This window comes from Triturus cristatus, chromosome 6 (assembly GCF_964204655.1).
Source record: "Triturus cristatus chromosome 6, aTriCri1.1, whole genome shotgun sequence".
In the NCBI taxonomy this organism is placed as follows: domain Eukaryota; kingdom Metazoa; phylum Chordata; class Amphibia; order Caudata; family Salamandridae; genus Triturus; species Triturus cristatus.
Genome location: NC_140589.1, coordinates 330,905,974 through 330,919,815, shown reverse-complemented (window position 1 = coordinate 330,919,815; position 13,842 = coordinate 330,905,974). Strand labels below are relative to the sequence as shown.

The 13,842-nt window shown below is 49.1% G+C and overlaps 1 protein-coding gene across 1 annotated transcript in view; it reads right to left on the bottom strand.

Annotated features, from left to right (window-relative positions):
* The window catches only part of PDIA6 (protein disulfide isomerase family A member 6), a 131,285-nt gene extending 119,526 nt beyond the window's left edge, over positions 1-11,759 (bottom strand). The window contains exon 1 of the mRNA XM_085610699.1: positions 11,578-11,759. Coding sequence (XP_085466825.1) covers positions 11,578-11,602 — 25 coding nt within the window. The 5' untranslated portion in view covers positions 11,603-11,759. The remainder of the gene's footprint in view (positions 1-11,577) is intronic.
* Positions 11,760-13,842: the final 2,083 nt, after the last annotated feature.

Below are 13,842 nucleotides of genomic sequence, written 5' to 3'. Positions count from 1 at the left end.
GCCCCCCCGCGGCCGATTGTCGCCCGGATCTTTAATTTTCGGGATCGAGACGCTATCCTGCAAGCATCGAGGGTGACAGGCCCGGTGCCTTTTCAGAATGCCTCTGTGAGCTTTTATCCTGACTTCACCCAGATGGTGCAGAAACAGAGGCAAAGTTTCCTGGGGGTGAAGCGGCGGCTTAGGGAGATGGACCTGAAGTATGCCATGCTTTTCCCCGCCAGGCTACGTGTGGTGTATGAGGATCGGACTTTCTTCTTCGAATCACCGTACATGGCAGGGGACTGGTTGGATGCGCTCCCTCGGCGACAGCCCGGCCGGGACAGCGTGGATGGAGCGGAAGGCGAACGGGATGGCCAGAAGTGATACCTCCGGTGTCGGCCTGTTTTGACTCAGCCCCGGACAGTGACTCGCACCTTACTGCAGTAATGGGAGGGTGGCGGGGGGAAGATAGGAGCCCTTTCCTCCCTTGGGGTACTTTTTGTAGATTTGTTTTTTGATAGGGCGACAGGCACACTGCAAGTTGGGGGGGCTTAGTAAGCTGACGCAGGGGTGCAGGGGGGGGGATTCGGGATGTTGGGGTTGTTGTTGGGGGTTGTTTTTTTCTTGAAAGGCGTAGCAATGGTTGTCAGTGTTGTCCGATCGTGGTTCTCCGGGGGGGGTGGAGGTCTCTTTGTGTTCGGGGATGGGGGATAGGGGCTTAAACATAATTAGCTGGAATGTTAATGGCTTAGGGGATCGTATAAACGGGGGATAGTCCTGCAATTCTTGAAACGGACCTCGCCAGATGTGGTCCTCCTGCAGGAGACCCACCTATTAGGGAATATGTGTTATGCACTTAACAGAAAGGGTTATAAATTCATTGCTCACTCGGGGTTCTCCTCGGGCTCCAGGGGTGCGGGCATACTCGTCAGAGCTTCCCTACCATTCGAGGTTGACTCCACCATTGCTGATGACAGGGGGCGCTTTGTGGCTGTGGCGGGGATGTGGGAGGGCAGAACGTTGGTATTGGTTTCTGTTTATGTCCCTCCTGCCCTGCAGGCCTCCACGTTTGCTGATCTGGGCAAGGCCTTGTTGGAACTCCCCGAAGGGATGCTAGTGGTGGGAGGAGACTTCAATGCGGTTGGTTCTGGAATGCTCGATAGGTACCCGCCCAGAGACACCGGGGGTGCTCAGAAGTGGCTTCCCGACTTTATAGATACTTTTGGTCTGGTAGACGGTTGGAGGCTACGGCACCCCACTCAGAGACAATATACCTTTCATTCCGGTGCCGACGGGAGTCTCTCTCGGATTGATTACTTGCTCACTCTGGCTGCGCACGCCTCTTTGGTATCTGAGGCTAGGCACATGGCACGGGGCATATCTGATCATTCACCGGTGTGGGCCCGTCTGGATATTGGCCGGGTGGTGGGGGGCAGGGTGGCTCCCATTAACCCCTGGTACTTTCGTGACCCCAAGCTGCGCAGTGCGTTGCTGAAGACAGTTGACCACTATTTTCAAGATAATCAGGGTTCAGTTGAATCTGCGGTGTCCTTGTGGGAAGCTTTTAAGACTGTATTGAGAGGGGAGGCCCTTTCCTTGGTAGTGGCCGCCAAGCGGCGGAGAGACGCCGAGGTGACACAAGTAGAGGACGAGATAGCGGCTTTAGAAGTGGCCTTGGAAGAGGATGTTGCAACGGCCACACTGCATAATTTGAGCTTGAAGCAATTGGAAAATAGGGATCTGGTGAAGAACGCTGCCAAGACCCTCAATAGGGAGCAGCAGGGTCGATTGTACGATGTTGGTGATAAGGCCGGGAAATTGCTGGCGTGGTTGGACAAAAAAGAGCGTGTTAATCGAGTGGTGCCGGAGTTGTCGACGGATGGGGGAGAGGTTGTCACTGACCCCGACGGTATAGTTCAGTGTTTCTCGGACTATTTTCGTACGGTATACACCTCGGTCTCGGATAGGCCGACTGAGGACTCGTGTGACCTTCTGCGTGATATCACTCTGCCCTGCCTTTCTGCCATTGATAGGGATGACCTCGATGGAGATATAACTGTAGACGAAGGTGCGTGTGCTATCCGTGCGCTGCGCTCCGGTAAGGCTTCGGGCCCAAATGGTTTGCCGATTGAGCTGTATAAGCTTCGTCCGGATAAGTTGGCTCCTCACCTGCGCGCCATGTACGTGGAGGCGCGGGTGAATGGGTTTCTTCCGCTCGATCAACGGCTGGCGACGATTGTGGTAATACATAAAGACGGTAAGCCCCGGGACAAGTGTGGCTCCTATCGGCCGATATCACTTCTCAACGCCGAGCCGAAAATCCTTGCTAAGATCCTTGCTAACTGCCTGGTCCGGGTGCTTGGCGACTTGATCCACCCGGATCAGTCGGGCTTTATCCCGCACCGTAACACTGCACTGAATCTTAGACGCCTCCATGGAGTGATTGCTAGGACGGGCACGATGCGAGAGCCAGCTATTGTGGCGTCCCTCGATGCCACGATGGCCTTCGATACGGTGGAGTGGGCATACCTGTGGGCTTTGCTAGCCAAGTTCGGCTTTGGGCCTGGATTTGTAGGCTGGGTGAGGTTGCTCTATGAGGGGCTCTTGCTAGCGTCGTGGTGAACGGGCGGGCGTCGGCACCGTTCGAGCTCGGGAGAGGCACCCGGCAGGGCTGTCCCCTGTCGCCGTTGTTGTTCGCCCTTGCTCTTGAGCCGCTGGCGGCGTGGATACGATGGCACCCGGATATACGTGGGATTCGTTGGTCGCCTGACCACGAAGACCGTATTTCACTTTACGCCGACGATATTCTGCTATATCTCACCTCGCCTAAGAAATCTCTGATAGTGGTTTGTGACGTCTTGACTTCTTTCGGTAGGAACTCTGGTCTTGTCATTAATTGGGGGAAGTCATACTTGTATGTCCTGTGTGGGGATGTCCCGCCTGTCCCACGCAACTGCTCGATCCAGATAGCCCAGCAGGGCTTTTTGTACTTGGGGGGGGGATCTATATTTCCACCGACCCCATTTTACGATACGAGAAGAACTTGCTCCCTCCCTTGGCACGTCTGCGGCGGGACGTGGCGGGCTGGCGGCGGTTGCCGCTTTCCCTCCTTGGCCGTGCCGCTCTGTTCAAAATGATGTCTCTTCCCCGTTTCCTCTATGCCAGTGGTTCCCAAACTTTTGACACCTGAGGACCCCCATTGAGTCACCACTGGAAGCCGGGGACCCCCAAGCAATTTGTAGGATTTAAATTTCAAACATTAAAACAGTAATTCAAAAAAAATAAACAAACGTGTGCACTCAAAACAAATACTCAAATTACTAAGAATTTTAGGGGCATATTTACAAGTCCCTATCGCCATGGTAACGTCACTTTTTGCGATGTTCCTGTGGCAATAGGGGCTTTGCCTTATTTACTAGGCAGCGTTAAGCCACTTATTGTGGCTTAACGCTGCCTTGTAAATAAGGCCCTCTTTCACATAATGTTTAGCGTGAAAAAGGTGGGCAGTGGGAGTTGCAATGGGCGTTTTACTCCAACACCCATTGATTTTGACGCTGCCCTCTATTTACAAGGTCAGCTTAAATAGGAGACAACACCAAAATTAAGACCATGAAAAACCTGGTCTTAGCTTGGCGAAATGAGAAGTGCCTTATTTCTCCTCGTTTTTGCTTTTTCCAACAGAAAAAGCAAAACACATTTGATTGTTTATGTTCAGGATGGTGACCCTTCCTGCACATAAACAATCTTTAAGAAAAATGACGTTTTGTAACTTCCATGTGTGCTGCATTAGGCAGCACACATAGAAGTGACAAAAAGGCATTACAAAATTGTTCATGTGCAGGAAGTGGGAACATAGCAGCATCAGGATAATGATAGACAGGGAATAAACATATGTTGCTAACTTTTACCATGCAGTTTGCAAGCAGCTCTTTGACAGTTTATAGGACACGGCGCTAGATTACGATTTTCCCTTATGAATTGCACAGTGACAAAAGAATGTCTGTGACAAAATCAGTAGCCCACTGACCTATGAACATAAAATACTGTTTTTAAAATGCATTGTACACGTTCTTTGCAGTAGGCATATTAACCCTCTGTGTCACATTAGATAAGTCAAAGCTGCCAAGACAAAACTTTCCTCTCTCTCCAGCAGGTACATTAATCACTGGCATTTTCTTGACACTTTTATAGTTGCTCGAAAACTGCTAATTTTACAAGGAACTTTGCAGTGCTTTTAAAACTGCTGCCTGCGGACCCCCTGGGAATGTGCCGCGGACCCCTGGGGGTCCTCGGACCCCAGTTTGGGAAACACTGCTCTATGCCCTGCAGAATACCCTTGACTTGGTCCCGGCCAGTTACTTCCGTGAGGTCGAAAGCCACCAGCGCGCGCTATTTTGGGAAGGGCGTCCGCGTATAGCGATTGCTAAGTTGACGCTTCCGTGGTACGACGGTGGTATCGCGCTTCCAGACATTCGACGTTATTACTGGGCCACCCAGTTGAGCGCGATTAACCATGGTGTATATGGTCCGGCGCTGAGCCCCGGCTTCGCCATGGACCGATGGTTGCTACGTGGGGGTAATTACCACAGAGCGTTGTACTCGAAGTCGTCGGACTTAACCCTTACGGGGCCCACCAGGGTGGCCTTGCATGTATGGAAGGTGGCGACGGATTCACTGGGCTGGAAGGGTAAGCTTACCCTAGCCACCCCTCTCTTTGACTCCGATATTCTGGGAAAGCTTTGGCATACAAAAGGGTTTGTGAAGTGGGACCTGATCGGTATATCCAGGGTTGGAGACCTTTTGGTTAAGGGAAGGATAAAGTCATTCGAGGAGCTGCAGAAGGAATATGAGCTAGGGAGCACGGAGTTCTTCCGCTACGCTCAAGTGTGCCACGCCTTGCGGTCAGTCCTTGTAGAAGGGGAGAAGGTGCCCGAGTCCTCTCCGTTAGAGGACCGGATCCTGGATGGCCATATGCCAGAGAGTACGATCTCGCTCATTTATAAGAAACTTATTAATGTTCGGGCGGATCTTCTTCTAGGGTTGCACGATCAATGGACCAGGGATGGCCTTGAACTGGATGATGAGGATTGGCAGTATGCAGTTTCTTCTCCCAAAGAGGTCGCGATCCCCGCGCGCCTGCGGCTGGTGCAGCTTAAAATACTCCATAGGGTCTATGTGACGGGGCCCAGGCTGGTCCATATGGGTTTCTCTGAGGAGGGCTTATGTAAGAGAGGCTGTGGTATGGTGGGCACCTTCCTACATATTATTTGGGAATGCGGTGCGATTATGGAGTTTTGGAGGCGAGTCCACGAGGTGATGGGGGAGGTGACGGGCATCGTCATGCAGCCTGAGGCGCGGTGTTGTCTCCTGAATGTTTGGGGTCCTACTGACCACGACGCGGCACAGACTCAGTGGGTGACCCTAGGGAATATGGTAGCCAAGCGCGACATCGCTCGTCTGTGGGGCTCTAATAGGCCTCCTACATTGACAGCGTGGATGGAAAACATGGATTGGAGCATGTTTAGGGAAAAGACAGTGTATTGTGCTCGAGGGCGCCCTCGGAAATGGCACTCTGTATGGGGGCGATGGAACCAGTACAGAGGGGGCATATGCCTGCCCCCAGACCCGGACCTGCCTGAGGAGCAGCTCTCCCCTTAGCTTTCTTTCCGGCTTTGAACTCCTTGCTGGTATGTGTTTGTCTTCTTGAGTCTCTGATTTCCCCTCCTTTCCCTTACTATAGACCTGTGTCTGTTGGACGAAATGGGGCCCGCTCCCCCTGATGGGAACCCCTTTTGGTGCTTACAGTACTTATCGCCTTACTTGTGTTTAGGTTTGGGTTTGTGTTCATTTAAAACAGAACCTTTGACTCTCCTGTCAGTGAAATGTGGACGCTCGCATGTGTTGTGTTTCTAAAGCTGCCGTACCTCCGGGTTGTCGGCTGAATAGCTGTGTCACTGATTTACAAGAATAAAGGTTTTGGGGAAAAAAAAAAAAAAAAAAAAAACTAAGGCAGACCCAAGAGACCTCAAGAACTTCCGGCCCATCTCTCTGCTCCCCTTCCCGGCCAAGGTCATCGAGAAAATCGTCAACAGACAGCTAACCCGTTACCTCGAAGAAAACAGAATCCTGGACCCTTCACAGTCAGGGTTTCGCAGCAACCACAGCACCGGGACTGCCCTCATCGACACCACCGACAATAGGACCCTGCTGGACAACGGTGAAACCGCAGCACTCATCCTCCTAGACCTCTCCATCACCTTCAACACGGTCTGCCACTGCACACTATGCGCACGCCTCCACGCCGCAGGGATCAGAGACATGGCTCTGGAATGGACCACCTCCTTCCTCTCCGGCAGAACCCAGAGCGTCCGCGTTCCCCCCCCCCCCCCCCCCCCCCCATTCGGTTCCAAAACCTCCGAGATCATCTGCGGCGTAACCCAGGGATCCTCCCTCAGCCCGACACTGTTCAACATTAAACATGGCCCCGCTTGCAAATGTCGCCCGACAGCACGACCTCAACATAATCTCCTACGCAGATGACACTCAACTGATCCTCTCCCTCACCAAGGACCCCATCACCGCCAAAGCCAACCTCCACGAAGGAATGAAAGCCGTCGCCGACTGGATGAAGATATGCCACCTGAAGCTGAACTCTGACAAGACGGAGGTCCTCATCCTCGGCTCCAACCCCTCAGCCTGCGACGACTCCTGGTGGCCGACGGCACTGGGGGCAGCCCCGACACCCACCGACCATGTACGCAACCAAGCAAGTCAACGCCGTCTCCTCCTCCTGCTTCAACACCCTCCGCAAGCTCTACAGATGGATCCCGACAGATACAAGAAAGACAGTCACCCAGGCTCTCGTCAGCAGCAGACTCGACTACGGAAACGCCCTTTACGCAGGAGCCCCGACCAAGCTCATCAAACGACTACAATGCATCTAAAACGCCTCGGCGCGACTGATCCTCGACGTACCACGACACGGCCACATCACCCCCCACTTGAGGAACCTGCACTTGCTCCCCGTCAACAAGAGGATATCCTTCAAGCTCCTCATCCACGCACACAAAGCGCTCCACATGACCGGCCCAGCCTACCTCAGACGGCTCTCTTCTACATCCCCAACCGCCAGCTACGCTCCGCCGACCTCACACTCGCCAACGTCCCACGCATCTGAAGAACAGCCACCGGCGGGAGATCCTTCTCCCACCTCGCCGCCAAGACATGGAACACCCTCCCACTGAGCCTACGACAGACCCAAGATCTGCTGTCCTTCAGGAGGACACTCAAGACCTGGCTGTTCGATCAGCAGCGCAACCCCCCCCCCCCTCCCCCAAGCGCCTTGAGACCCTCACGGGTATGTAGTGCGCTTTACAAATGATTGATTGATTGATTATGTAGATGGAAAGGTGGCAAAATGAGGTAATTGCGAGAAACCAAACCCCATTATAGAATGGCATTATCAGAGCTTTTATAATACATCGCCGCACTGCGTGGCAACAAAAGAAAGAGTGGATTTTTTTTACAGGACAAGTAAATTTATGAAGCAACCTGTCAAATGGAAAAGTAGATATTTTATTAAATTCCACACACCTGATCCAGCTATGTACAGAAATTAAAATGGAAAAAGCCCGAGGCGCTTGTTGTGAATCCACAAAGGCCCTCTGGGCTAGCAGACAGCAGCAGCAAGGACTTATTTTATCGGCTCCCAGCTGCCCCGGCCAGCAGATAGCATTATAGCCTCTGAAACTTCCCAGGGACCGCTTCAAAGACACAAGGAAACAGCATTAGTCTGGGGAAACCAGACATTGCTTCCGCCCTGCCCACATACAATAGCTCAAGGGTCGTAAGTGAACCGGGGGAGCTAGGAGAAAAGTGACTTTCGCTGTTGACAAGGTGATAAAAAAACAGTAATCACATTTAACTGCGGATCGCATGTGGGGTCGGTATGACACGGTAACCAGGGGCCCAACGAGACTCAAACTTAGGGGGGACTAACGCACCCAGCCAGGGCAGGCCCTACCACTGGTCTCACACGGTGCAACAGTCTTTTTGGCACCCCTCCCCCATTTCCACCTTCTCCATGAATTCCCTCACTACCACTCACCAACAATGCACCTCATTTCTCTATAGCACCTTTCTGACAAAAAAAACATTTTTTATAGTACTACTCATAGTTTACTCACACTCAGTTCTGTGATCTGCATGGTACAAGTTATTTGTAGCAGGCACATTAACCCTGCGCTGTGTGAGTGGCAGGAGTGCCCATGTGAGTGCACGGTGAGCGATGCAACAGTGTGATAGAAGGGTAAGAGGAGTGCTTGCAGAGGGAGTGAGGTGACAATATGAATTTAAGTGCGGATGTAAGTGCACAGTGGGACAAATTAATGCATGGTTGGTGATGGGCTTGTTTGAGTGAAATTGCAGATTGAGCAGTGAGGGGGACAGGTGAGTGAAGTGTCACATGAGTGCAGGGTGAGTAGTGTGCTTGTGTGACTGCAGGGTGAGGTACAGGGTAAACAATGCAAGTGTACTGTGAGTGCAGAGTGATCACTGTGAGGACAGGGTGAGCCGGTGAATGGTGTGAGTGCAACGTGATTGTGGGTGCATTGTGATCACTATGAGTGCAGGGTAAGCGTGAAAGTGAAGGGTGAGAACTAGAAGGGAGTTGTTTGAATGCAGGGTGCACTCCCAGACACATGAAGTAACTCAGCATGTTACTGACGGCGGCATAGGGTTTAAGATACAAGTTAAACTATTGCTATCATAGCATTAATAAATAAATAATGTGCCGATCCTGAAACAAACTTCAAGTCTTATAATAAGGGTTGCCAGCTCATTATTTTGATGTCCCAGATGGTACAAAAATAAAGTCACCTAAAGCCGTATTTGTAGCGCTTATACAGGCATACTTCCAACACCAAATATAAATAGAAAGCACTTTTAATTTTGTTCTAGGGCTGCCTGGATGATCCATGAATGATAATTAAAGGGAACAAAGACAGAAAAGTCACATTACAAATGAATACATACTTTTATATTTATAACCCTACTTAGTGTCAAGAGGCGGTAAGGCTCTTTAAACAACACATGGCTGGCATTTTTCTTTTGACAACCCTACTTTATATTCCTTTTCATGAAATGCATTCTCACACGACGGCAGTAAATGATAAATACAAATGTAAGGAATAGGTAGAGTGGGGGCTCAAGGGGTACTGGAACCCCCCAAAAAAACTAAGCCTCATAACCAGTTTACAAAAAGGTATGGAAATATGCAAAAGGTCTTTAAAGACCTGGGGAAAAGAAAATCGGGTGTGCTGGAGAGAAGACTCCAGACACTGCCCAGCCGAGCCCGCACCAGCTTTAGCTGAGACACATGACAGGGAGGGGGGGGGGGGGGGGGGGGATGGCTGAAGCCCTTTAAGCCCTATGGGCATTGCACGCCTGACTGACACAGGTATATACAAATAATTAGAGGTTCTAAAAAGCTCAGCACAGAGATTTCCCAAGCCGCCCGAAGAAACCTGATGAGCTGCAGCACTACGTAGAGCAGAAAAAGGGGAGGAGTTACATATGCAGTGCACAGCATGGCACTCAGCTCCATAAATATAAAGTTAAAGCAGCGCAGTTTAACAATAATGGCCTGCGTAAAATGTTAAACAATTAATAACAGATGTTTCTGGAGCTGCAAGCATGAGGTGTTAGTGGAAAGCACAGGGAGATTAAGGGAATAGGGTCTGGAGGCAGCACTGTGCACCCACGAGTTGAGAGGAGACGGTGGAAATAAAGTAAAAGAAAACATAAGGCCACTAGTGAAAGGAGTCATGTAGCAGGGGCGGTTGCCTGGGCAGTAACAAAACAGCCACAAGGCAGGACAAATGAACACTTTTCATCATTGAAAGCAATAGAATGTTTAAAGACAGACTAAGCAACCAATCAAAAAGTGGGCCGGTGTTCAATTACCCCGAGAGGGATTACAGCATGCCTCGTAGAGCATGTGTGCTGCTCTAGGCTCGGCCGAAAAGGGTGGCAAGTTTTCAAAACTGTGTAACTTTCTTATAATGAGAAAAGAACCCAATGTGTACACATTCAAGAACGTACTCAGAATGATTCTGAGCAGGATGGTACCAAATAGCAAAATAATATGTATATCAAGATAAACTCTACTATATGAAATAAATATTATACCTCACATGACCTTTACCTGTGTTTAGGACCAATCATTTGATTCCGTGGACCAGGTCATCTTCCATTATGTACAAAGCCATTTTTTTTCAGATGCTGTACTAGGTTAATCCCCAAATCTTCCCCTCGTTTGATTTTTCCTCCGCATTCCTACAGTTAATCTTATTAGGACAAATGAGTCTGTCCAATTGACTGGTTTACTCTATCAATATTTTTTCACTTGGTAGAGTTCTTCAACGCCCGGGTCCACGTTTAATAGATGCTTGTAAAATGAAACAGAGATGGCAATAAAGATCTTAATAAACGGGACCAAAGAAAATGTCACACTTGAATAGTGAGTTAACTCTACCAGCGATTTGCTCCTGTGGCATACACAGGACTAAAGATGCTTAACACAAACTTATTTTTATGTCCAAAATACAAGTGCCAAACGTGCAAGTGACTGAGGCTCCTTGTTTGAGGAATTGGACAGATTAGAACTGTCAACAACTGTGGAGCCTACTAATCATTCTACAAATCACAGAATAATAAATGCGTAAGGACACGGTTTATGGAAAAGAACAACTTGCTCATATTTTTAATTTTATATAGCGCGAACTAGACCCGAAGATATAAAACACGGTTTATGGAAAATAACTACTTGCTCATTATTATTAATTTTATATAGAGCGAACTAGACCCGAAGATATCAGGTATCAGAGCGCTTTACACGTACACCAGTTTTGTTACAGAGGGACCTTCTTTTATTTGTTAGGGACGGGGAGATTAAGTGATTTGCCCACAATCACAGGATGTTCTCCAGCTTCGAGGTCGACCTCTCTTGCCGTAAGGCTACATCCTCTGTATAGAAGAGTTAAAGCGCACCGTCTCAACTGACTAACATATTTTTTTCAACCAAGTAATAAAAATCGAATGCATGAATTTAAAGCAGAATAAACATGAACCAATCGGCGCTGCTCTTCAACACCACCAGTAGCGACGGTTTACTTGATCTGCGGCACTTCGATATTACTTAGCTTTAAACTTTCTAGTCGGTCGTGTTCTAGCCGGCACTTTTCGGTTCAATTAAACTTTTAATTAGGGATGCAGGGAGTGCTACACACCTAACCGCACAAAATCTATAGCATCGGATCTTCGGTTCTGTCTTACATTTTAGACAGCAACAGTTATGAATGAAATTCCTTACACATCCCAACTTAGAAAATATTTGACACGCCAAGTTATGAAGAAGGAAGTGGTCATTCACAATAATAACGCCTTATTTCTGTTAGAATGCTTCTGTAAGGAGGATACAAAGGAAAACGACATGGGGATAAACATATCACTCTATGGTCTGGACGAATGAATTGTATATATAATATATTATATAAGGAAGCTGTCGAGCATTATAAACACACACAGCCACAGTCCTACCTAACAGAAGTCGCGTTGTTGCCATGTCGAAGTCAGGTCCGCAAAAGTCTGTGCCCCTGAGTGGGCCGGTGGTGTTGTGGATGAGAAGAGGTGAGTCTGAGTGCAGCACACCCGGATGAGCCTGGCATTATCTACTTGCCAATGCCATGCGCCGCTCCCTCGTCTGCCCCGGATCTCAAACCGTGGCTCCCGTTGATTGGTTTGCTCGCGGCTCCATCTAGATTCACACCAATCACAGTCAGACGGGTAGCCAGAAACCGAGCAACCTATGCAGTTGGATGGACATCATTGGATGACTGTAGCAAGGACTCAAAAGAAAGACTTCGAAGGTGTTCTAAATAGCGAAATGAAAATTGAAGTGCTGACTTTCAACTCCGTCCGTACATGTGTTAGTTATAAACATGGTCTCAAAATATTGTCTATGGTACATTTTTATTTTAAAAATTGCGAGTTTTAAAAATAAAATTATTTTAAAAAAAAATTCTATGGGGCCTCACTACTACGCACTGCAAGGCTGCCGTCGTCCAATCAGGGAAGGCAGACACAATCCCTTCACGTCGGGTCTCGCTATGTAGAGTTTTATGGATGACGTTACATTTGCCTACACCCGCTCGTAAAATGTTTTATGATGCTGAAGTTACCATTTTATTTAGTTAGCGTCATTTAGTGACAAAGTAATGCTCAAAATCACAATGTGTTTACTACTGAACAGTGATTTATTCAAACAGTTGAGTTATACAATAATTTGGATTGCATTGTAAGTGTACGGAGATACATTTCATAGAGGAACGGAGATGAGAACCAAGTAGAGTAGAGGAAGAACCACATGTGCAGGTTTCAGGGACAAAACAAATAATGTTTCCTTGTGTAATGAAGCTGGTACCCAATTAAAGGGCTCCAATACCTTCAGAGCAAGCTTGCGCTATATGAAACAAGTAAATCTGAAAAGTATTATTTTACACATAGACTGCAAAGCTGTGCAGCCATGATGCAGCGTGGAATTTTAAATCCTCCCTTAGTCACAGACCAAATATCATACTAGCATACATGCCAACTTTTCAGAAGAGTAAAGTGGGAGATTTTTTAGAAAAAATCGTGAGAATGGGGCCGTGAATCGGGTTACTGTCATGCATGGGCGTCCGCAGGGGGAAGGGGGGCAAGAAGGGGCGCTTGCCGCCCCCCCCCCTGGAGGTCCCGTCCTTGCCCCCCCCTGCAGACGCCCTTGATTTTACAGACGCTGTTTGTCTGTAATTCTGGGCCCTGCAGGGAGCAGAGCTGTTCTCTGCCAGAGGCCTCAACTCCCTGAGGGGGGGAAGGGGGGGGGGGGGGGGGGCTAGCACTCCTCCTCGCAGCCCCTCCCGCCCATTGTCATTCTGTCTGTGGCTCATTATCACATACAGAATGACAATGGCCAGTTTGGGCTGCTAAGGCATACTTCCCACCCTGGAACCTCGATAGCCCTTGTGAGAAGTTGGCCTGATATGTAGTGCTCACTATTCTAGTGATCACTGTGTATCATTCCAAACGACCCTTATTGATGATTGGTTGTAAGTCAACCTTTTTGACCAGCTATCCTAGTAGCGTGGATACGAGCAGTCTTAGGCTAAACTCTAGAGGGCGTGTTAAGCCAGCTGTTTACCATCACATATACCCCTTGAACACCAAGTGAAAGGACACCACACAAGTTGTTATGAAAATAAAAGGATATTTATTTATAACAAGACTACCCTGGCTCTTTATGAGTCAGGGAGCTAAGCACACTACAAAACTCTTAGGAAAATACTTCAGTTGCACAATTTACACAAATGCCCGAGGGGCACGAGAAACCATCTACACTAACAGTGAAATGCGAATGGTTAGAGTCTGGAGGTACTGATTCCGGAGTGATCCGATCAGTGGGACTAAACGAAAAAGGAACTGGACACTTGTAGAGCGAACCTGCGATGGAGCACCGAGATGCTCGAGTTACCTAGCCCGGAGGCTGCGGCTGCGTGAAGTTCGGCAAGATGTCGGGAGTCCTCGTGTAGTCTCAGGAGCCTGAAAGAAGAAGTTGCTGGCAGGCGACCAGTGACGATGTTCGGAGCGATCCGAACCTGGATCGGTGATGAAGGAAACCTGAAAGCAGAGGGGACTCAGTTCTCAACCGCTAGCCAGCGATCGTGTGGGTACCAGGAGGGTACCGGCTGAAGTCACCTCGACCAGGTGAGTGGGTGACGTCGGACTCGGCTGTTCCTCGGACAAGGAGGCGCGGCGGCGACCAGGATG